Source organism: Nelusetta ayraudi, unplaced genomic scaffold (genome assembly GCF_046127955.1).
Source record: "Nelusetta ayraudi isolate G7.1 ecotype Tasmania unplaced genomic scaffold, CSIRO-AGI_Nayr_v1 ptg000042l, whole genome shotgun sequence".
Taxonomy (NCBI): domain Eukaryota; kingdom Metazoa; phylum Chordata; class Actinopteri; order Tetraodontiformes; family Monacanthidae; genus Nelusetta; species Nelusetta ayraudi.
In genome coordinates this window covers 9615881-9639972 of record NW_027466092.1, presented here as the reverse complement: position 1 = coordinate 9639972, position 24092 = coordinate 9615881, and the positions used below count along the sequence as shown (strand labels likewise).

General features: G+C 45.1%; 1 protein-coding gene across 1 annotated transcript; it reads left to right on the top strand.

Annotated features, from left to right (window-relative positions):
- Positions 1-106: 106 nt before the first annotated feature.
- On the top strand, positions 107-13653 carry LOC142893516 (transmembrane protein 151A). The gene is made up of 6 exons (XM_076034156.1): positions 107-1417; positions 10171-10500; positions 11109-11243; positions 11434-11573; positions 11666-11705; positions 12282-13653. The coding sequence occupies exons 1-6, from the start codon at positions 1349-1351 to the stop codon at positions 13527-13529; spliced, it is 1962 nt and encodes a 653-aa protein (XP_075890271.1). The 5' UTR covers positions 107-1348; the 3' UTR covers positions 13530-13653.
- The last annotated feature ends 10439 nt before the right edge of the window (positions 13654-24092 follow it).

Genomic DNA, 24092 nt, shown 5'->3' with positions numbered 1-24092 from the left:
ATAGGACACCATGACACATAGCAGCATGCAGGCTAATGAGTGCCAAATGACCAGTTGTCTCTCCCCATGTCACTTTGATGATTTTGGCTTTTTATCCTCATAGATTTCTTGCCAACAAAAAGTCCCACATGTCTTTTTGAAGCCATGCCTTTTGCAAAGCAACACACACAAAAAAAGGAACATTGTTATAACAGCCGATTCAGTATTTAAATTCACTCCGAGGCAGCCTAAAACAGTTTGGACCAATATTTCGCCTATTTGGTAAACGAATTAATATTTTGAAGTAAGTATCCCATGCAGACAGTCCCGGTACCCACATGCCTACTAGCCTGAAGGCTTACAATAAATGTAAAAGGCAGCACCTGGTGACAGAGTTTCACAGAATGGAATATAATCTATGTACTTTATTGATCCCAAATTGGGAAGACCTGAGGACGAACGCAAACGAGTCATTTCCAATCGTAAACGTGTGTTGCCTTCAGGGGCACTGACAGCCGTGAATGTCACTTTCCACGGCTGTCATCACCTTGTTATCGCGAGGGTCGGCAGCGTGATGGAGGCGCGCACTCAAAACTCACGTGATCGCTTACGCCAAAACTGCTCCGAAGTGAATCCTGCGACAGAGTGACGCTCCTCGCGCACTTTTGCGTAACAATCATCAAGGCAACCTCGAGCACTGACCGCGCGCGGTGGTCCCCAAGAGCCTCCCCGCCTCCCTCCATCCACACCCCTGGCTCGTGCCGTGGCGTGCCCCCCTCGGTGGGTCCTCGGCTTTGCTTGGCTCTCCTTGGGCTTGTCGGTCACGCGCGCACACGTGCGCACACACAAACACACATTCGCGCGCGCGCGCAGGCACACACACACACACACACACACACACACACACACACACACACACACACACACACACACACACACACACTCTCTCTCTCTCTCTCTCTCTCTCTCTCTCTCCTCCCAGACGAGCATCATCACGAGAGGCAGAGGCGGCGTGACGCGCAGGAGGAGGAGGTGGAGAGGGGGGCAGCGGCCTCTCTGGCTCTTCAGTGGCCGGTCACCGGCGTATACGACCGCGGGGAGGTTGAACGATGGAGCGGGACGCTGCGCAGCGCTGAGCGGTGCTCGGTGACGGACCGACGACGGCGGCGTTGGCTCGCAGGTGTTACCGACGCTCGAATTAGATGCCGCTCATTTGCCGCAGGCCCCGCCATCGTGACATCGGATACGGACTTGCGGCGGATGGGGTGACCGAGCTCGCTCCGCCGGGCAGGTCCCTGCCTTCGGACGCGGCCGGGGTGGGAGCCGCCTGCTCCCGGTTCTAAAGGGAAGGAAGGAAGCGAGGAGGAAGATGCAGACGGGGGAGGAGACTGCCGCCGCAGAAGAGCCCATTTTGGAGGAAGGGTCAGGACGAGAGCAGGTGAGGGAAGGACGCTCAACACGCTTGTTTGGCGTCTCGTCTCTGTGTTTTTGCACGAACACTGTGCGTGGTTTAGACTCGGGAACTCTGCAGCTTCCAAACAGCGCGTCGCGCAGCCGACTCCTGCTCGTTCAGTGGCAAAACATGCGTTTGACGTTGTTTTCGCTGGAGGGAGTCACGTTTTCTCCCCGCTCCTTAATGCCTGGTGCCAGTGCAAGGACACCAAGCAGGAGCTTTGATGTGAATGGAGAGCAGGGCTTGTGCTGTGTTTAGGTAAACACAGAGGGGAGGGAACTGACAAGAAGCTGAGACACGGTGTCGATGCGACGAGCCTGTGATGTGTTACTACTGGGTGAAGCTTGTTTCCAGTATGCGCGTTTGACAGCTGACAATACTGGTGCACACACACACACACACACACACACACACACACACACACACACACACACACACACACACACACACACAGAGGGGAAGAGAGAGAGAGCGCGAAAGAAGTATGACATCACTAATTACCATGAAACAATCTTCTGGTGATTAAACATACCACAAATCCCCCTAAGAATCCTCTCTTGACGTCTAATATTTTTGCAGTAAAGTTCTTGCAAAGAAAACTAGCTTGAATAGTTTATTTTTAGAACTTCCTTTTTCAGACTTAAAAGGTTGACTTGACCAAAAAGGAACAAACAAAAAACCTCCATTGATCACCAGAAAAACAACTACTTAGCCCTCTGTTCACTTCTTTCCATTAAAAAGCTTGTTCTTAACTTAAACTGAGGCTTTTATGGTACATGTTCAATTCACTTTGAAGGAGATAATAATGCATTTGGCCATGAGATGATACATCCCTCACAAGAAGACTCCCCATTGTGGAGGTGTTGTCACGAACCCATGGGAGTCACTGTATCTGTGCCATTTGTCGCACCACAAAAGCTCAGCCCCCGAGAAGCATTTATTTTACCACATTTCTCTGTTAAGTGGTATCTAAAATATTGACTTTTTAATTTCTGGTAATTCTGAGCAGAGACACAGTAAAGATCTGAAATGACAATTTTGCAAACTAGTTCCCAAAAAGTATCTTGCTCAACAGTGAGTATCAATAGCTGCGCTTGGAGATGTCGAGGAGTGAGCTGAACTGCATTGTTGCATGTCCCTACATGTTTTGTTAGATTGTGTCTGAGTGATTGTATGCAGTTGTCAAGTTTTGTTGTTGTAATCACAAACCTAGAATTGGGAATCTGTTCATTTTTATCATCAAAGCACAGAGATCTCTCATGGTTGTGATGATGATGGTGACGATGATGATGATGATGATGATGATGATGATGATGATGATGATGATGATTATATTAGCTGCTTAATTTATTGACTGGTGTCATTTTGGCATAGGTGACATTGATAAAACTTTCCTCCCTCACTAGTTTAATTCCACTAAGCCTTAATGTTGGCTGCAGCGGCCTCACTGCTCAAAGGTGTCTAATCTGTTTTAATTGAAAGGCCTGGATGTTTAATATGTGGAGTGATAAAGCTGCTAAATGATGGCTTTCACATCGTTCCTCTACTCTGCTGCAGTGCAGTCGCTGCCATATCAAGCAGTGAATTCAGTCCTCGTCTGCCTCCATGCCTCCTCATACCTCTCTCCTTTCAGGCTGTTTCCTGTTTTAGATTTGTGTTCTGAGGCTCCATCATTCCCGCTCTGCTCTCTAAAACGCTAGCTCACTTTACTCAAGCCACTCCATTGGCGCACACATGCACAGGCTGTTCAGCAAAGTCAAAAATATAGAGATTTTTCTTAACTCGATGTTTCACATTTTAGACTCAGACTCTCAGACCGAACAAGATTTCACTAGAGTTTTAGTGCTTGAGGCCAAATGAATCGACCCAGATTCTTTTATATTACAGGCAGTGAGTGGAAGCATGAAATCTGGGTATTGTTAAAGATGGCCGTGAGTGACCTTAAGTAGTCTGCTGCACCGAGTTTGTCCAAGCTGTAAACTGTTCTGAATAGTTAACATGCGAGACAGTTTAGATTAGTCCCGGTAAACCAGGATGATTGTTTTTAAAATGTTACTTGCTGCACAGGAAAATTAGGTAAAAGTCACATCAGAAATATGAGAATTTACATTTACACACCTCGTCTGAAAAAAAAAAGAAGTTTCAAATGACACCTTCCCATATTCTAATCTGATGCACAATTGAAATCAGACGGGTGGTATTGGATGACCGCTGCTGCTTAATGTAGGAAATGATGTCTGTCTCAGTAAATCTACATTGTCATAGTTTAATTGGTCAGTGCATACAAATCACACACTTTCAATTTCACAATTTTGAAAAAGTATATAATGAAGTAAACAAGTATTATTAATCCCATTTATACCTTTCACAAAATTAAAATTGAAAGTACTGCTGCTGTTTTCTAAGCTCTCAGTACTTAAGTTCAATAAATGTGATGTTTACTATCTGCTGTAAAGCATCTAAATAGAGATAAGCTGTCAGCATCTTTCTCACTAATATTTATCATTATTAGCCTATGTAGGACCTGCTTATTGTGGTTGTAGGTGAATAATTGTTTCTCCCTAATCACACTATAAAAGAAAATAATTGTAGCAAACATGACTTGGGTTTAGTGCAATGAGCTCATGATGACAAGTCATTTTTTCAAAGTGCTGACTGTGTGTTCGCTGTTGCAGATGACATCCGCAATGATCTCACTGTGTTGAAACGACTCTGTTTCTTTTAACATTGCACCGCAGGCTTCACTTTTTCCTGTCCTCACTTCCTCACTTCTTTTGCCACCCACATGCCACGATTGCTAATTATAGCCACTCCAGTTCCACCTAGCCAGCTGAATCCGTGTGAGCAGGCAGGGAGACGGAGCAGTGGATGTTTTTTTTTTTCTTTTCTGTCAGGCACTTTAATGCAAGGTGAGGATTTAAACAAAGCCTCTGTCACCTCCTGTGCTGCTCTGCAGGAAATTGCAGACGTTCTAATGAAACGTCATGATTGTCAAACAGTTGCTGGGTGCAGCATCTCAAATGTTCGCCTCTCCAGTTTTTTCTGTGTCATTTGCATTATTAAAGAGAGATATTTTTAGTGGCACATTGTTTCTAAATAGGTTTGTATATCCACATATTTCGAATGGAATATATAAATAATGTGTATATATAATAGCTGGAGAAATTATGCATTCTTGATATTAATGTTTTGGTCAGTTAAATCAGTGATCACTAAATGTGATGTCTCCAACCAAAACTTGATAAAACAATTATCAGAAAAAAATCACGACATTGTATCATGTATTGCTCCAAGACCAGGTTACAGAACACCAGGTTATACGCTGAATACGGAGATGTTCACTGATTGAAGCAAATCCTTATAATGTCAGTTGCAGTTGGAGGGAAAAACCGGGATACAGGGTGTCCTCAAACCTGTGCAAAAGCTCTAAAACAACCCCCCAAAACTTGCAGAACAAAACAAAACAAACCAACTTGAGATGAAGGCTATGTGCTTTCCACATTTATATTTAATGACACAGAAAGCAAATATTCGAAGAGATGTAGACGTTGTCATGTGACAACCGCTAGTTCTGTGCAAACCTTTGTCCTAAGTGCTTTCAAGCCAAGCAGCCCAAACTTAAAGTGTGAAAAAATGAAAGCTGACACCCTTTCAGTCTGGATGATAAAGGTTTCTTCTCATAATGATTTCAGGGGGAGCGAGTTTCTCTTCTGATCTGTTACAGCCCGACACGAGAGCCGAGGCTCTGCGTAAATTGTGTTAGGATCGTGACACAGCCAAAAATCCACACTGGGAATCTGTTGTTTTTTGAGGAAACACGTTGTTCAGTCAGGATGCATCCTGTTCAGTGTGGTAGTCTGGGTTAGAAAGGTGTTGGAACCCATTTATATTTGGAACATATCCAGGTAAGATGTTGAGGTCAAGGTGCTTTCTGTGCACTTTTTTGTGCATAATTAAGGTTTCACAAAAAAACCCAACAAGATCACATTTTATAGTTTGAGGCCTTTGCTGTGTTATTTCAGCTTTAAAAAACAAGAGCATGAGATTCAGTAACCTTGACAGAGTTATTATTTATTATAAATGTATTTATTTTGCAACACCAGTGATGGGCAAACTACGACCCGGGGGCCAAGTGCGGCCCGTTAAGCTTTTTAATCCGGCCTGCTGAACTTGAAGAAATTATATTAATAGTGAGTCATAAAATAGCTTTATTTCATCCATTTTTTTTTTAAAGAGTTTTAATTGAATTTCAGTAAAGAGCTAAATACCGTGGGCCAGATGTGGTTGCAACTTTGCTTTAGTTCATTTTCAATTGTCATTAAAAGCAACATGTTTCTAGATATCCCATGATAGATTTTCCCCCTATCAAGTGGCTCACCAAAACACGCCATCCATCTGTTCATGCTGCTGCTCCTGCTCCTCTGGCACATTTTACAACCCACTGTGTCTCCGCCAGTCAAACAGTTTGCCCACCCCTGTGCCACGCTGTTTGTTCCATATTCACACCGAGGGAAATATCTGATCACATGATCCATATCTATCTATGACTGCTGCAATTAAAGGCATTGCATTGATATAATTCTCATTGCAGAAAATCAATTGGCTGGTCTGTATGTTATGATCTGACTATGGTCCAGCAGTTGTTGTTTCTTTGTAAATGCAATTGGAATGCCTAGTAAGTTTCACACGATTCAAAAAAATGCATGAACAAGACTGGCTCTCCTGTTGTAGCAGGTGAGTTACGTTAGCGTACCACATTTTTCATTAGTATGAGCCTAATAAAAAAGTGCTGGATCAGGGCATCGTGAACTGTAATGGTGAGGTTTCACCTCCAGCAGCATCTCGGCCATCTTCAAAATTGCCCCCGAGGCTCATATCTGACAAAGTGCCGTCGCTATAACCTGCGAGGGCCATTTCAGCCCGATGATGGATGTGGTGCTGAATGCACTGCTAGCGTGGCGCCGTCCCCCACTGGCGCAGTATAGGAGGAGATCTAATCTTTACCTGTGCACGCTGGAGCCGCTCATGCCACACGTTAATGTTCAGGATCAGGTAGTGTGCTGTGGTTTTTGTGCGCTGTGAAGTGAAAGAGGCAGCAGGTAATGGCAGACAGAGCTGGAGCTGGAGCTGGAGCTGAAGCAGAGGCGGCTGGTTTTGGCAGCAGGGCTCCCCGGAGAGGAGCAAGAGGAGCAAAGTCTGCTGCTTGCTGCCGCCATCCCTTCACTGGCCCTCCCCGCCTCCTTTTTGCTTCCTTTCATACTTACATTCATGAAAAGTTCATGACCGTCTCCCTCGTGCTCCTCGTGCACCTCCCCCTCCCCACCCTCCCTCCCTCCCTCCGTCCCTCCCTCAGCCTCTGCCGCTCCCTGCCTCATGCTACACTTTTAGCCCCAATCAATCCACTTAGGGAGAGACTTTCAGAGAGGATGTAACAGAGAGGAGACAGAGAGGAGGAGAGACTTGCATCGGGACCTGCGAGTAAATGCTAAAGAGGTGGGAGGGGAAGATTCAGGAAAGGAGATAAAAGATTACATAAGAAACGGAAAGGCGGATGTGCACAGAATGGGCACACAGAAGAGAGGAAAATTCAAGGGGCACCTTTGGTATTGCTCATATGTTTTCAAATGAAGCATCGGGCGGTTAGTCAAAAAAAAAAAATTTTTTTAATTATTACTTCTTTCTATTATTGACATTTTCTCATGTATTACTTAAATTTCCATGTAAAACCCTCCCCGCTGGTCTTTCACCTCGACGTCCCAATTATCACATCAAGTCAAATACTTATAATTCCCTGTCATGCCCTGTCTCACAATTCAGTTGGTATTAAGGTTAGAGGCTTATAAAACAGTCTATTTGATTTGTTATTTATATTTGATTCCAGACTCAAGTGAGACAACTTTGCGCAATTAATTATCCATAAAACTCCACAGAGCTCCTGAAAATAGCATCTGCAGCCCTCTGTACCATTCCCTGCAAAAAACAAACAAACAAAAAACCCCGTGGCTTCAGCTTCCTGCTGAAATTGATGCTTTGCTGCATGGGACACAAACATCTATCCATCCATTTTATTGTGTCGCTGCTTCTCCTGTACTGGGAGTTGCAGGGATATCCTGGCCATGGGACCAAGGCAGAGCACATGGACTCTGGACAAGTCGGCAGTTCATCACAGAGCCTCATACAGAGACAAACAACACACACCCACACTCACACTCATGGACAATTTAGAGTTGATCATTAATTGAATGTGTTTATCTCTGTGTGGTGGGGGAAGCCGGTGCACCTGGGGAGAACCCACACAGACACAGCGACAACATGGAAGCTCAACACTGAAAAGCTGCATTGAACCCACACCCCATCACCACTGCAACACCAAGTCACACAAGGAAGGGTGAAGAAAAACACCGAGGTGTGGTTACTAACCAGTTAGAGAGAGCAGGGCCCTTTGTGACATCACAAAAGGGAAATTTCACTTTCTGAAAAGTGCACGTACCTGAAAAATTAAAGAATGGGCAATCTGTTTTTTCTCTTATAGTTTTAATTGAGTGGCTGCGAACATGTTTGCTTTCAAACACTGATAAAGTCAATCAGGAATCATACAGGGCCCTTAACGTTGCATGAAGCTGCCCCAGGTTTGAAGGAATAAGTGTGATCAACTTTGTATTCATCACAACCTGTCTTTTCAGGTTGTTTTGCAGTGCCTTTCAGAGGCGTCGGGAGCAAAAGTGAGATTGGCCGTCCCTTATGTCTTTTATTTGGATCTCTGAGCTCTCAGGTGTTTTATTGCCTTGGCAGAAAAAGATGCTGGACCGGTGGAGACTCTGTGCCCTTCACTGCCTCTCACTGCTTGCCCTTGACGTACAGCAGCAAGGCATTGTGTGTGTGTGTGTGCGTTGCAGTGCAGTTAGTCAAATGTGCCAGTGGATAGCAGATTGTAGCTGCACTGGAGGGCTGGGGGTTGGTACTGGACGAGGGAAGGACAGGACGCCGGTGTCATCTCATCCTTCTTTATGTCTCGGTCATCTGCTGTGTTCGTTGTTTGTCGCATAACACAAGAGGCCGACGACAACGATGCAGAGAGTGAAACGCGTGCACATGTCGTAAGCGCTCATAAAACAGGGTGGATCATTTTGGGGGTGGATTTACGCCAACATGCTACGTACATTAGAGTTGTGGTGGTTTTGTTTATTTTTTTTCCTTGCGCCGCTTCTCTCCCTCCATCCCTCCGTCCTTCATTCACACGACGGTGATACCCTGCCGACATTTGAACGGAGACAGTCAGCTGTGGAACGGTCTAGAAGCGTCGTTCCCGTCTAAATTATTCACATATACTCGCCGCTGGCTGCATTACAATTTTGAAAATGTGCATGCTGTGCGTGTGCGCAGATAGATGTGAGTGCGATAGAGAGAGAGAGAGAGAGGGAGGGAGAGAGAGTGGGAGAGAGAGAGAGAGAAGAGGGGCCACATTAGACCATTTATGTCTGTGTATCCAATGCCCGTGTGTATCTGAGTGCACTGTAATATGATGTTCTCACAGTGCAAGTGAGGCCATGTTAAAGGGTGCACTTACAGAGAGCCATAAACAGTGTGTGTCTCTCTAATATGCAATACTAATGGTATGATGGCGATGGGATTACTGTAATGGCTTCTCTTAGTCAAGACCTCAGCTATCTTAGCACCGTTTACCAAAGGGGAAGATTAACGTTATTAAAAACCCACGAAGGGTTCCGCCAGGTGTTGTGCCACTCACGTTCTTTATTTGTTAACACAAATAGCTTATCGGCCAATCACATGGCAGCTAGTCAGTGCTTTTGGGCATGTAGACGGTTTTGTAGACGTATGTTTTGTAGACGCTGAAGCTCAAACTGAGCATCAGCGACCAACGGGGATTTAAGGGACTTTGAACGTGGCAACAGTAACTATTTATAACCAAGGTACGGAAAAATATTTCTGAATACACAGAACCTCCAACCTTCAAGCAGTGTGCATATTGCATTTATACAATCTACTTCTTGTGCTTGCTCCACTTTTTTTTTTAAAGAAAAAAATGTGAAAAATATGTGAAAAATCCCCAGTTCTACAAAGCAACTGTTTGCCACGAAGGGCAGTGATACCTCTCCTAAGGTGTCCAACAAAATCCTCAACCATCTCAATCACCTCAGAGCCACTCTGTCCTTGTCCCCTTCAAGCATATTGAAGGACCAACAAAGGAACAGTGCTCAAACCAACCTGCAGGAGGCCTTAAACAGAAAGCTAGAAACGATAGTAGAAACAAATTTGAGGCATTTTGTTCATTTTGTTTTTCATTGTTAATAAGACAAAATAAGACGACTAAATTAGTCTCAGCTAACTTTGCTCAAAGATTTTTTTTGTACATTTCAACAACTGGCCAGTTAGAAGGCTGGAAAAATTATATGGACACAAAACCAAGGTGAGCCAATGTGTCAGTGTTGTTGTGTGACAACCTGAAGTGTAGTGATCCCAAACTATTTCCTTAAAGAAAGGACTGGACCACATGTTAAAAGTCAAGTTGTGCGGGCAGGTGATCAATCCTGCAGATTCCACAACGAACCTCCAATCAATGCAAAACTCTTGATTCCAATAACTGATTTTAACTGCAATAACATTTGGTGTCATTGTCATTTTGGTGTGTTTACTCCCCTTTTATTCTGACAGACTCATGCCGTTCTTCAGTGTGTTGTCTTGACATCCTCTCTCTGTCTTCCTCTGTCCCCACACAGCAACGACCAGTCCAGCAGTCTCTGGGCTCCTCCTTGTGTCGGGAGTCCCACTGGAAGTGCCTCCTCCTGACCCTCCTCATGTACGGCTGTTTTGCAACGCTCGCCTGGTGTGCTCTTGGCCGCGTGGACATCTTCATCTCGTCCGCCAGCGCCGACGTAGACACCACCTCTGTGGCCTACTCTAACGACATCCTGCACCCGGAGAGCCCGTGCTACAGCGGCTATGTCTACATCCCTCTGGCCTTCCTGGCAATGCTCTATGTGGTTTACCTAGTGGAGTGCTGGCACTGCTTCTCCAAGACGGCAATGCTGGCCAACGCTGAATTTCAGGTACTTGTTGGGGACAATGTCAGCTGCAGTCTTTGCTTAGTGCAGCTGAAAAGCTGTTTAGTAACTCACAGCAAAACACAGGAAACTACGGCTGATATGGGAAGAATGTTATTATACATGCGCGACATGCTCATAAATATGCTGTGTATAATAATAATAATTAATTTGATTAGCTATTGTGCTTGCATCCAAAAAATGGGACCAACGTCTGTCCACAAAAATAAAATGAGAAGTGTTTTGAACCCCTTGCAGTACATGCATGTGGTTTGTCCCTTTTGAAAACAACATTCTAAAGTTTTCCTAAACTAAACTAAAATTAGCATTCATAAAAGGGACAAGATGAAAGAAACAACCATAGATTAGACCAAAGTTTGAAATTTTACCGAAGTCTTACAGACAAACTTCCTGACTGTGTTTGCTTTTGCTGTTGTATCTTTGATTACTTTATATGATGGAAAACCGTTGAAAAATCTCTTTTAAATGGTGTATAAACTTGGATTGATACAACATATTGTGGGGTCTTAAGAAAAGACCCTGGTATGTACGGGTTAAAGAGGCAATATATGATTTTCATCGTTGTCTGATCGTGTCATTAATCCTTGATTCAGGAAGTTTATGAGCGCGTGCAGAGGCTTCAGCAGGCCACACCCTGCATTTGGTGGAAAGCCATCAGCTACCACTATGTGAGGAGGACCAGACAGGTGACACGATACCGCAACGGAGACGCGTACACGACCACGCAGGTGAACTGACGCACGCCACACAGCAACACTTTCACTGTCATTTATTTTGATGTCACACTAAGCAATTCTACGCTTAACACATCTATATTTTATGTGTCCATGTAAACACGTTCTATTCAAACATACCAGGTCAAAGTGTTTTCCCCTCTGGTTCTCATGCACTCTGTACATCCACACATCTTCTTCCCAGGTCTACCACGAGCGGGTGAATACTCACGCTTCCAGCTCGGAGTTCGACTACGCTCGCTACGGCGTCAAAGACGTTTCCAAGGAGCTGCTCGACCTTCAGTTGCACCCTGCTGTTCGCCTCCGTTTCACTAAGTGTTTCAGGTGAGACCCTGGTCTAAACAAGTGTAGAACGGCTTGGAAAGTGTTTTTTAAAAGTGTCTTTGAAAGACTTGTCTTGTCGTTGTATTCCCTAGCTTTTCCAGTGCACGTGCTGAGGCTGCCTACCTCACCCAGGTAGGAAATTTGTTGTGGGGTTTGTTCACCTTCTTTTACCTTTTGCCATTTTTTGTTTTATGATTTTTTTTAAATCAGTTAAATTTTAACATACTGCCCATGGATACAATAATAAAAGTGCATACTCAAAGTGCAATAAACATAATTTATTTTTTCTGAATTATGTTTATTGCATAACTAAGACAGTTCTTATGTGTATAAGAATATACATAGAGCAATAAGGGTCTTGCTCCTTATAAACTGCCATCTTGTGCCACCATTTTTCAAGGAAGACCATCCAGCAGTGCCCTAAAATATAAAAAGGGGTTTCCCTAAATACTGCGCTGGACTGCAGACAATCCTGTCTGTTTTTGCCTTTTCACTGCTTGAATTCTTCTCTTCCTTAGTTTGCACTTGAATATCATGATCTTAGCACAGACCGTGATTAACAAAACTCTACTTGGTCTTTGCTAGTGTGTTCACTGGCTGGAAACACATCTGATGTGTGTGATGTATTTAAAGGCTGCGTCTTGGCTTCAGAAATAGTTTCCTAGTCACTCCCTCCACTGCAATCTGTCTCCTTTCTGTCACTCATAGCGAGCGCGCTTCTTTGGGGAGAACGAGGGCCTGGACGACTACATGGAGGCCAGGGAGGGGATGCACTTGAAGAACGTGGACTTCCGCGAGCACATCCTGGCCTTCCCGGATCCCACCCATCAGCCGTGGTTTTCGCGGCACCGAGTCTTCTGGCTGGCCTCGGCGTTTCTGCTCTCGTGGCCGCTGCGGGTCGTGTCCGAGTACCGCACGGCCTACGTCCACTACCACGTGGAGAAGCTGTTCGGGGAGGACGAGGACGGCGGGGGAGGAGGCGGCGGCGGGCCGGGTGGGAGAGGGGACGGAGGGACGGAGGGAGTGACTGAAAATGGAGTGCACCCGGGAGGGATCGGCATCGGCCTAAATGGGACGAGTTACAGAGCCATCTCGCGGGTCAACACGGTGGACATGACAGAACTGGAGTGGCACATCCGCTGCAACCAACAGATGGTGCCCAGCTACTCTGAAGCCCTACTTATGGACATGGACTCGGGCGGGGGGCCGCATCCAAACGCCTCCACGCCCATTTCCGGGCCACCGGGCATCGCTCCCAGTCAGGGCACCAACCCTCCTCCTCTGGCTCTTCCCATGGTCTTCAACTCGACCTATCTTCTCCAGAGTTGCCCCCGATGCCGGAGAACCACGTCCAGCTCCAGTCTTCCGTCCAGGCTACGGGCCTCGCTGGGAACCACGGCGCTCCTGAACGCCACCGTGGCGGGGATCAGAGCGGCGGGGCAGGGCGGAGGAGGCGTGGGGGGCCGGCTGGTGCTCAGCAGGAGTGGATTCTCGCTGGGGAGGCTCGGGGGAGGGCGCCAGAACAGCCTCTTTCACTCAAGGAGCATGGGAGGAGGGCTGGGGGGAAGCAGGGAGGATGGAGGAGGTGGGGGAGGAGGAGGTGGTGGAGGAGGTGGAGGCTTCCTGGGGTTGGGTTCAAGGCAAGACAACGAGGAGACCCGGGCAGTGCTAGATGGAGAGGAGGATGAGGACGAGGAAGAGGAGGAGGTGCAGGAAGAGGAGGTGAGGAGGCTGGAGGACAGAGGGAGGGGAGGCCAAGAGGGAGACGAAGAGGCGGCGCAAGACAGTGGAGGAGGAGGGGGAGGCGAGGCGAGGGAGGGCGAAGGTGTTGGAGGAGGAGGAGGAGGAGGAGGAGGAGCAGGAAGAGAGCGCCCCCCCTCCTACCAGGAAGCGTTCTTCTTCCCCGTCCTCATCATACACGGAGAGGAGAGCTGCCACGCCGGAGACGACTTGTGAATCCCGTGAAGAAACGAGATGAAGCACGAGAAGGTCCGTGCAGAAACAAGGAGAGGAGAAAAGATCATCAGAGGGGAAAGTAGATGACGGGAGAAACAGGAAGAGGCTGAAAGAAACAAGTTGGCCGATGAGAAAAAGAGGCTCTCCAACATACGGAAACCTAAATGAAAAGTAACGAAAAATAAGCAGAATTAACTGAGATGTCGCCATCTCCACGTGACAATGCTAAAAAGGGCATAAACAGGTAGAGATTATATCTATGCAAGACAGGAGGTGGGAGGCACGTCGAGGCTCCCATTAACAGGGTGGAGATGGTGGGCAGCAGACAGCAGAACCGGCTGAACTGTGTTGGCTTCAGGTTCCCCTCAATTTCAAGGGAGAAGCAAACAGGCAGAAGCTGAAATCAGGACTTATTTAAGGAATAAAAATGTAAAAATTTGAAATAACCTCTTCATACTTGAGGTGAAGTTGAAGAGGGAATGTCAAACAGTTGGATGTGCAGCACAGCAATGACCAGGCAAATACACCCAAGACCCTGAGAGGGAAGCTCCTCTCACGGCTGTCCCAGCAAAATGCTCCAACTGGGACATTCAAAAGCATAGACATAATTCTGGCCTTATTTTTGGAAGAAGGCTCAAATTTCCGGTTAGCTTTGTACAAACCATTGGTAACTGTGCATACATCTCTTCACTTTTCACCGCTATCATTCCATGATGTGGAGCTGTGTATAAAATGAACACCTAAACGGAGGAGAAGCGCTTCCTCCCCCTCACCCCGCTGCCCCCCCCCCCCCCGAGTCATCACATTTCCCCCAAGTTCGACCTTTCGAGTCACAGGGTGAATATTTACTTGTGAGCCTTGCAGCAGCACCAGGTCGGTCTCAGTCGGTGATTAGCGCACGTCTTATGATCAGCGAGATGCGACGGCGTTGTCCCAAAATAAATTGACGGCCTCCTTTATTTGCCCTCTTCTCTCCTCCCTCTGGTGCGTAGCTCTGCTTCGAAGGAGGCTGTTACATGATCCACCTCTCCCCGCCCCTGGAAATGCTGAGATCACATTTCATCTCGCCTCATGCCGCACATTATGCTTCCTGTAGGCAAAGGCTTTCTTCCCTGGGATCAGATTTTATAAACTGGATATTTTCCTCCCGTGTGAAATTCAGTCAGTGCCGGCGTGGTGCCAAAACACGCAGGGTAAACCTCAAAGAAACCCTGGTGGCTGTGCGATAGGCAAGTTTTGGAGGGATGTTGGCCTGTCTTTGAAAGCGCACAGCTGTTGTAACCCTGCATCAGTCGGCTCCCTTTTAGCTGCGATGAAAGCACAACAAAAAGGAAGACCATGAGGATGAACAAGACGTTCACGAGGCAGCTGCTAGTTTAGCTGCTGCTGCTAATTCTGAGCGCTAACTTAGCATGTCGCTCGAGTTGCTGCAGTTTTAGCAAGAGGCTTTCTCAGGCTAATTGAGGAGCGACACTAAAGCCTTTTTTGTTGTTGACAGCATGCAGCAGCAGGACCGTTCAGTCAGCATCCAAATGTTTTCAGTGGGATGTGACCACATGGATGGCTTCCATGGATCCAACTGGTTAAGGAAACGCTCCATCTGGCATGCCAGGTTACAACTGCTGTGCTGTCCAAAGCTTGTCCACCATAAAGGGTAGAAAACTGACACAAGTCACAAAAAAGTCTAATTTCAATGTACCTTGTATCAGAATACTATATGAAAACCTTATTTCTTAGACTCATAAATGCCCATATTATTGTGCTGCATGGAAAACTAAACCTGGGCTCTCAAGCTTAATAACCAGTCTCTTAGATTGCTTTGCACTTTTATGCAGATGACTGTTTTAGGGATTTGCATTATTTAACAAACTAAAAAAAAAGAGAGAGAAATCCAGTGGCATTGAGCCAGAACACGCAGCAGCCCTTTGACGGCATGAGTTTGGCCAGATACCATTACCTCCCTTTTGCAGGATATTAATATGCAATGTAGTAGAATAAGCAAATACTCTCTTTCGATGAATGCCAAACAGAGTAGTGATGCCCCATCGCTCGACGGCAGTTTCCATTTTTAAGACACATGTAGACAAGGTCACGGTTCATCCGTCCCACTTTTAGAGTTGGAATGTGAACCACAGAAAACAAAGTCCAGGGAGAGGCAGTTGGCACAGACCACACTAGTGCGGTGCTTTGGCGCAAACAAATAAACCAAGTACACCGAACCTGTAGCATAGCAAGCCAGAGTAGTTACCAAAAAACGTTCCTTTGACCTTCCCTGCACACGGGCCTTAAGAGGAGACCTCTGCCGCTTTGCTGAGACCGCTAGGACCTCCCTCATTTTCTGTCTGCTCACTCTGGACACTTGGAAGCACAGCAGAAAAATGACAACAAAAAAAAAAAGTGATAGCTCTTGGTGAAAACAGATCGTGAGCAACGCTCTAGAGAGGTGTGGAGGAGATGTTGACAAAAACCGGGCGATCTTCCAAAAAGAGGATTCAGGGGCTTTCCAGACACGTCAAGTGGAGCAAGAGCGCCGCTGACCTGGTTTTGGTGTGTAAGACACGCACACACCCTGACACAGATTCACGCTCATGCCAACGCTGGCTCTCGGATTGTTCCACAGCTTTTCCATGAAAACTCAAGAGTGCAAAGAAAAAAAGTGACTGGATGCGAACGCAAAACAGGGGACAGGCGTCTCCAGCCACCGGAGGGGGCGACGAGGAAGAGCGGAAAAGTGGAGATTAATAGACAATTATTTTTTACAACTCTTCGATCATTATTTCTTGACTCGTGGATGAAATGGTCAGCGTTAATTTTCCCTCAACAAAAAGAAGCACTAAGAAGCACTGAGCACACACGTCTGCGTCTGTCTGATCTCATCTCAAGCTGCTGCTCTCACAAACTCTCAGTCACACTCTTTGTTGCTTGATTGTACAGATAATATATATACACACATATAATGTCTTGAAAGGTCCAGTCAGGTGGCTGTGTATTCTCTGTTTAGCCGGGAAGCCGTCGCTTCACCTGGAAGTCACCTGTCGTGAGCTCTAGGTTAGCTGTTAGCTGCTTCTCCACGTCAATGCTGCGGCACAATGAGGCTCAGTCGGACATTTGCTACTTTTATACCATCGACATACTTGAGTAACATTATTTCAGGTCGCTGTAGTGAAATCCAATTGCCTTTGTATGCTTGAAATGTCTTACACTGTACTTTTAGTTTTATTTGGTCTTTGTACCCAAATGTATTTACTTATTTTTTACTTCCAACGCAGAAAAAAAGTGTCTTCACTCATGTCGTAACTGATCATTGGCGCAGCGTTTGATTCTCTCAGAATGCGTCTGCTGATGCTGCTGCGCTGACGTTTCATACGCAAACAGGCTCTCCCGTCGGTTGTGCTTGCATGTTGGAGCACGCATCCTGTTTTCGAACACAGCAACAACAATCTGACATCCGTATTAGCCCCACATATTCTGTGTCTTGATACGAACAGCATGGAGCTTACCTGCTTAGTTGCCTTTTTGTGTCCAGTGTTGCCAACTCGTTTGCCGAGGAGTCTGACCTCGGCTGATGCTTCTCTCCCATGTCGACTTGAGATCTCAGTCATGCACTAGTAACCATTTAAATGCCAAAGCAGACCAAGAAAGAGAGAAAAAAAAACTAAAAAAGAAAAAAAAAGTCAGTGCTTTAACTCATTACTGGTAGATAAAACATTGACCCTAAACAAGAGGATTTTCTTCATTGGGAGCAAAATAATATTGATTTATTTAGGCCATTTTTGTGTTTTGTATGTTATTTTTGTGTATGTATGTGTGTATGTATGTATGTGTGTTTTTTTTTTTGTATTTATTTATTTATTTATTTATTTATTTTTAATGAACAGCACTCTTCGACACTCTGGGGTAAATCCACTCAATGGTGTGCCCAGCCTGTGGTTAAACCTTGCAAGTTGTATGTGTGTCCACTAGGTGGGAGCAAAGCCTCATGTATTGCAACCAGAGTCCCGCTTGGTAACCATATTCAAAGGGACACAAATTGCTAGCTTTCACAGGCGGTGCCCTGCTCTCTGTGGCCTAACACTTTATCACGTGTCACACCCAGTCACTGCGGGATTCATTTTCAAAAGAAATCCATGTTTGTGGCATGGACTGACTCAACATGCAGAGAGCAGTGCTATGTGGCCCCAGATTTGTCGCTAATTGATATGTGTTTGCTTTCACTAGAAACTGAATGTGTTGCTTATCAAGCTAGTTTTCATACTCCTGTTTTGTGGATGTTTTCTGAACGTATAACCACAAGCGCTGAATGCACCGTTAGGTCAGGGTTTTGTGGCTGAGCCTCCGTTTCCACAGTGTAACTCATCCTCTGGCTGTTCACGCGAGCAAATAAGTAAGTAAGTAAGTAAGAGAGACAAAGGCGAATTCCTGCCTTTTGACATTTAAGATCACTCAGACATGCACATCAGATTTCATGCGCCCAAACCTCGGCCACCAGAGCACAAAGATTCTGTCTCCGTTTCGTTCCACCTTTGTATCAGCTTCATCACTCCAGTATCTTATGCGATGCTCTACGATTATGACGATGTATTGTTGTCAATGCTGTTACTGTTCTCTTGTGGTCATGGACTGAGTTGAACAGTCTTACCCAGATTGTCAAACACTGTATAAAGAACACGTTTTGCGTTGGTTTGACTTGAAGTCACATGGATTCCAGCTGCATTATTTGGATTTTTATTCTCAAGCAGAGACATAACAAAACAGAAATGTATTAGTAATCGATAACATAAAATGTGTAAAAACTGCACAGGTTATTGTTTAATATCCTCTGTATTTATTGACTTATTTGTTTTGCCTTAATGAAACACAATCTCACTGCCAATGCGGAAACTGATTTGATGATCCGTGTAGGACATCGTAAAAAAAAAAGAAAGAAAGTTTCTAGGTCTGTTGTGTAATACATGATGAGTGCATTCACAAGGCATAGCCTCCATGGCAAAGTGGCAACGGTGGTTTATGGAGGATTTCAGAAGTCCTTGTAACAATAACTACCAGTTATAATAGCAACATGAACTGCTGCAACACATCATAAGGGATAATGTATTGTCTGTATTGTCATACCTTATTGCCATGGAGGTATAAACCATTATGAATGATGATCTTATAGCGCGTTACATCCACCACTGAACCTTATCCAACTTGGTTTGATTTGGTTTGGTTTGGTTCACTAGGGGTTAAGTTGTCACAAAGGATTATGAACATTTATAACATTCTCTATGAAGTATTATGAAAGCCTCATGAATGTATCAATAAGACAACAGACCATACAAAACAACAACAACAACAACGACAACAAGAACAACATCCAAATAACAATTCAATAACAAGCTTGGCTGGCCAAACATGTCTTGATTTTTATCACAATATCGTTAAATTATTCCTGATTAACCAAGGAATTTGGAGTTGTGAATGTAAATCTGAAAAAGGTTTTAAATTGAAGGATGTACGTCATTTGACATATCAGAAACCTGTAAGATCTCAAACTGGGATATGAAATCATGTTGAGTTGTTATTATTATTATTTTTTGCAATTATCTTCTGGAAGGCTCAGTGCCTCGTGAAGAGTTTAGACTTTCACGGGGTAAATGTAATGTCTGTTAAAATTGGTTTGGCTTCTTACAGACTTGGATTATCACTAGTACAGTATATATTTTCATACTTTATTGTTTGAAGATAATGTCCCAGTTTGGAGACCAGAATGTTTTGAGGTAGAAAACAAAACTGACTTTTCAAATGTGTACACATGAGTGGCCTGTTCCTTGACAATGTCCTCCAATGCCCAGTCCTTGATTTGACAGGCTGCTAGCAGCTGCATCTCCACCTGACTTGACCTGTCAGTGTGTTAGCGCCAGCCACAAAGTAGACAAAGCTTCAGGACGCTCCTTTGCATTTTCTCGCTAAATACTTAGTGCAGCTGGATTACTTGTGAGCTGTGGCGCGAATGAATTGTTACCACAGTGTAGATGTTATGTACATGCAGCCTCTATGGAATATAGAACAATAATGTCACATATGACACATTATTGTCTTACACAGTGATGTGCTATGCCAAAAACAAATGGGCGTCCTGGTTGAGCACTGCCCCGTTTCAGAGAAATGTCTTCAGTACTTAAGATAATCATCATGCAACTGATAATGAGATTGTCAATATCACACTGGATTATTGCTGTTGTCGCTGGCCTGCTTAATATAACGTAGAGATTTTGTTTGGTCAGGTAATGCGAGTGAAGGTAATGGATCTGGTGGCAATAACTCTGTTAACTAATGTGATCCTGGTGATGATGATGACAATTTATTATCATGGACGATACAATAAAGTCAAACTGCTTGGGATACCAGCTTTTGTCTTGCGAGGTTATTAATTATCCAAAGAAACACCAGTTGATACATTGCAGAACTCCGTGTTCTATGACTTCCTTAGTTCTCCTCCGACATCTTATTGTTGGACTTCCGTTTTGTCCCACTTACAGAAACAATAAAGTCTTTGTGTATTTAATTTCAAATTACTGTAATACAACAGTCTTAGAAAATGTATTATTTTTGTCTGTTATATATGTTTATATAAACTGCCTCTGAAACTTGTTCGACATTAACAGCTTGGGAAAAGTTTTGCCCACGTTCCAAAGTGTCAGGTACAAATGGAGACGGCTCTTGTTTCTATGTATTTAGTTCCATTTCAGTGCAGGTTTGGCAACCATCAGTGAGTGCTAAAAAAGAATACACTTTATTAATAGTTTTTGCTAAATTCACATATTGCAGTCCTGCCAGTATTTTTGATGTCACACTGGGTGAAGGAAAATGCACTAGAGACAGGCTGTAAGGGAACAAGAAAACATTTGGTTTCTCTTCTAGATAAAAAACTGGGATGAATGAGGTTTGTAGACGTACATAACTTAAAAATCAAATGCTAACTCCAATAGTTTTCAGTTAACTTTTGGGGGGAAAGGTACATTGGTTAAGTTTGGTTCAACTTGAGCACTCGAGACTCTGGGCCTCAGGCTCATATTAAAATAAATCATGACGATTGAGAACCACTGCTTCTTTTCAGTCTACATCCATCTGCTGTGCCTCCACAGAGCACAATAACAAAGTCCTTGTGTTGGCAGGTTTGAGTGTCTCCATATTGCTAAGCATCAGTCTCAGATACATACAATATTTATAAAGGTTATTGCAATTTCTGCACAATTCACAGGCGGACTGTTGATGGTCTTCAATATGTATATATAATATATATTATTCATATTATGTAATGTTATATTCCTCTATTCCTTTGGATGGGATTTGTCTCGTAAATGCGTGTTTAGGGCGAAACCTGCCACGCTGAATCGTGTTTTCCTGCAAAAACTCCCTCATGTTTCTTCTCCCCATTTTAATCATGGAGGTATTTTGGACAAATAACACACGGTGGATAAACACAGTGCCAGCATGTTTCATTTCAGCATCTGTTGATCTCTGATCTCTGAAATACAACTTGTATCCAGCTCAGTGGTATAGTGGTAGTGTCCACCCTGAGACTGGTAGGTTGTGGGTTCGATCCCTAGCTGGGTCATACCAAAGACTGTAAAAGTGGTACACATTGCCTCCCTGCTTGGCACTCGGTAGTCGGGGTTGGAATTGGGGGATTAGATCACCCAATGATTCCTGATTCTTGCCCAATTTGCAATCTATAGGCTCTGACAGCAAAGGGCTTTTGACAAAGCTCGTGCCCAATGCTGGCATCAATAGAAACAAACAAAACACAAAACCTTTCGTGTATCCTGCTTGCCTTTAAGGACCTTTAAGGAAGAATGAGGAGTTGCACGTGCTCAGACACTAGAGGACAGCAGAGTGTCTGCACCACCGGGCTCTGGCTTGTTCGTGAGTGCACAGAGGATGCATTTTTTTTTTTTTTTAATGCGGAGGAGATAGGTAGACACGTAATGATTGAAACAGCCATTAGAGACGAATCAAATGATGTTCCAACTAAACTACCATCCAACTGCGATGCATGAGTGGCATGGACTTGGACCTGGAAACACATATGAAGATCTTAAAAAATAATCATTAAAAAAAGAAAAGAAAAAAAAAATCCTCTCCTGTTAAAATGCATTAATCTTAAACCTATTTGCACAAAGAATCTGAAAAGCGGCACGAACACGAATTTTACCCTAACTAACAGACGTACGACAAATCTCAACAATTACTGCTATTTTGTGTGATCTTGAAGCTATGATAGGTTTGCCCATGCGCTACTATTGATCACATAAGGCTGCTGGTGCAAGGGATCGACACTTAATATTTATGAAGCCATTAGTTCCACCCTGGCCCCATCAGAGGAGGCTTCCTGATGGCTTGCGACGGTGTCAAATCTGTCTTCCTGCCCTTCCAACGCGGCAGCCGCATAAACAGCCTCCCCGCTTCCCTTCGGCTGCTTTGGCACCGGTATCTGTGTCTGCTCGCTGACACCCCTCCGCCGCTATCAGCTGCTGGTGTTGACAGCCTCCCTGATGCTTGATGCTCCTCCACGGTTGTGGCTTTGTTGTCGGTGCCTCGCCGGGCTCCCGGCTGCACCTGTGGCTGTTTCCCCAGCAGTTTCCTCCTGCGATGGGGAGCCGGGCTGCAGACACGGCTGTGCAGGTGGTGGCAGTGGTGGTGGTGGTGGTGGGGAGGGGAAGCAGCTGCAGGGATTTCCCGGCATAGGGAGACCTGTCTGGGGTGTAACGCAGGGGGTCCAAGGATGTGAAAACCCCTCATCATAGATGCCTTCAGCAACTTGAATTGCAACTGTAATTAACACAAGTATATTACAAACAGACAAGCAGGCATCCTCAACTGAGCAAACTTTCTATGGTGGTATTTTATTTCATTTCTTGAGGGGGGCGGCTTTGGTTCGCTCCTTCCACTAGGTGGAGCAGCTGTTCCACACTGTTTGAATCAGGCGCCATCCTTTATTTCCTCGTCACGTCCAAGGCAAATAAATAAATAAAGGAATGAGAAAAAAAATGCTACTTGATTTCTCTGACGTACCCAGAAGACGGGGGATTAGGAGACATTTGGGAAAGTTTATTTGTGTAACAATCACTTATGATTGTGGGCGTCTCGATTTCCATTCTAGCTCTTTGGGTTTAGTTAAAAAACAAAACCGAAAACCAAAACAAATATCCCCCCAAAAAATAAAAGAGTGAGAATGTAGCGAAATCCCCCACAGCCTCCATCCTCAGTGACTAAAGTCGTTTATAGAATTATGCAAGAGGATGGGGAATATGTCTGAAGATTCCCAGCGCAGAGAGCAAGAGGGTAAGAGCCTTCTTGATCAAAATAGGAATTAATTGCATGACCCCACTCAGTGGTGAACATCAAGTGTTACAAGGGACAAGTGGAATCCATCCCGTCACGGAACGCCGGCCAGTCGAGACGAGCGGCAGGGGCAACGGACAGTCAAAATGGCCTTTGGATGGTGAATTGTACTCGTGGCTTCAAATGCAGAGGAAGGGGCTGCCACAAATTGGCAACAGTAACAGCCTGCCACCGAGGCTCTCGCAGAGCGGCGGGCTGGAGTCAGTGGAGCGAAGGATGAGGTGAGAGGAAGGAGGGAGGACGAGGGAAGGAAAATGTCTGGAATACGTTGCAGATTGTGTGACATGAAACGCTCCCCGAAACACACACACACGCACACACACACACACACACACACGCGCGCACGCACGCACACACACACACACACACACACACACACACACACACACACACACACACGCACGCACGCACGCACGCACACACGCACGCACACACACACACACACACACACACAAAAAACATGTTGCACGCTGTAATTTCTGGCCGCTTTGCATCCATCCACTCCAATATTCTGCTCCTCTGGTTTGGCAGCTACGCTCCACCTTTTCTTTTGTTTGCATATTTTCCTCTCCTTTCTTCTTTTCCTTCCTTCCTCTTTCATTCCCTCTTTTCTCATTTTCCTGCTCCTTCCTACCCTTCATTTTGTTTGCTTTACTTCCTCCTTTTTATAATTTCCCTCCCTTTTTTTTTTTTTTTATCAATTTCCTTTTGGTCTCCTCTCCTTTCTCTCATCCCTTTCTTTTCCTTGATTCATCTCCTCCCTTTTCTTCTTTTCTTGTCATTGTTTTTATTCCTCCCATTCCTTATATTTCCACTCATTTCTATTGCATCCCCTTGTCTTTCCTTTCCTTTCCTTTCCTTTCTTTTCCTTTCCTTTCCTTTCCTTCCCTGCTTGTGTTGGGGAGTTTGCAGGAAGGAACCCGGTCCCTCCATCAGTCCCTGGTTCTCAGGCTCGGTAGTGGTACTAGTCGCGCCCTGTGGTGAGTCCTCCCAGGCACCTCTCCTCTCTGTCTAATAATAGCCATAATGTGTTGTGAGTATGCAGTCTGTCTCGCTTGCTGCTCCTGCCTCCTCCTCCTCGTCCTTCCCTCCCTCTCCCACATCCCCTGCTCGGTCCTGTCGCTGGTATGTCATTTCTCTCGCCTCCATCATCTTCCACCCGCTACTTCTCACCCC

Bases quoted from the DNA above. Each gene is read 5' to 3' on its own strand.
- LOC142893516 (XM_076034156.1), top strand. From the start codon at position 1,349: ATGCAGACGGGGGAGGAGACTGCCGCCGCAGAAGAGCCCATTTTGGAG. The intron at 1,418-10,170 runs GTGAGGGAAGGA...GTCCCCACACAG, and splicing joins AAGGGTCAGGACGAGAGCAG to CAACGACCAGTCCAGCAGTC. The intron at 11,706-12,281 runs GTAGGAAATTTG...TGTCACTCATAG, and splicing joins AGGCTGCCTACCTCACCCAG to CGAGCGCGCTTCTTTGGGGA.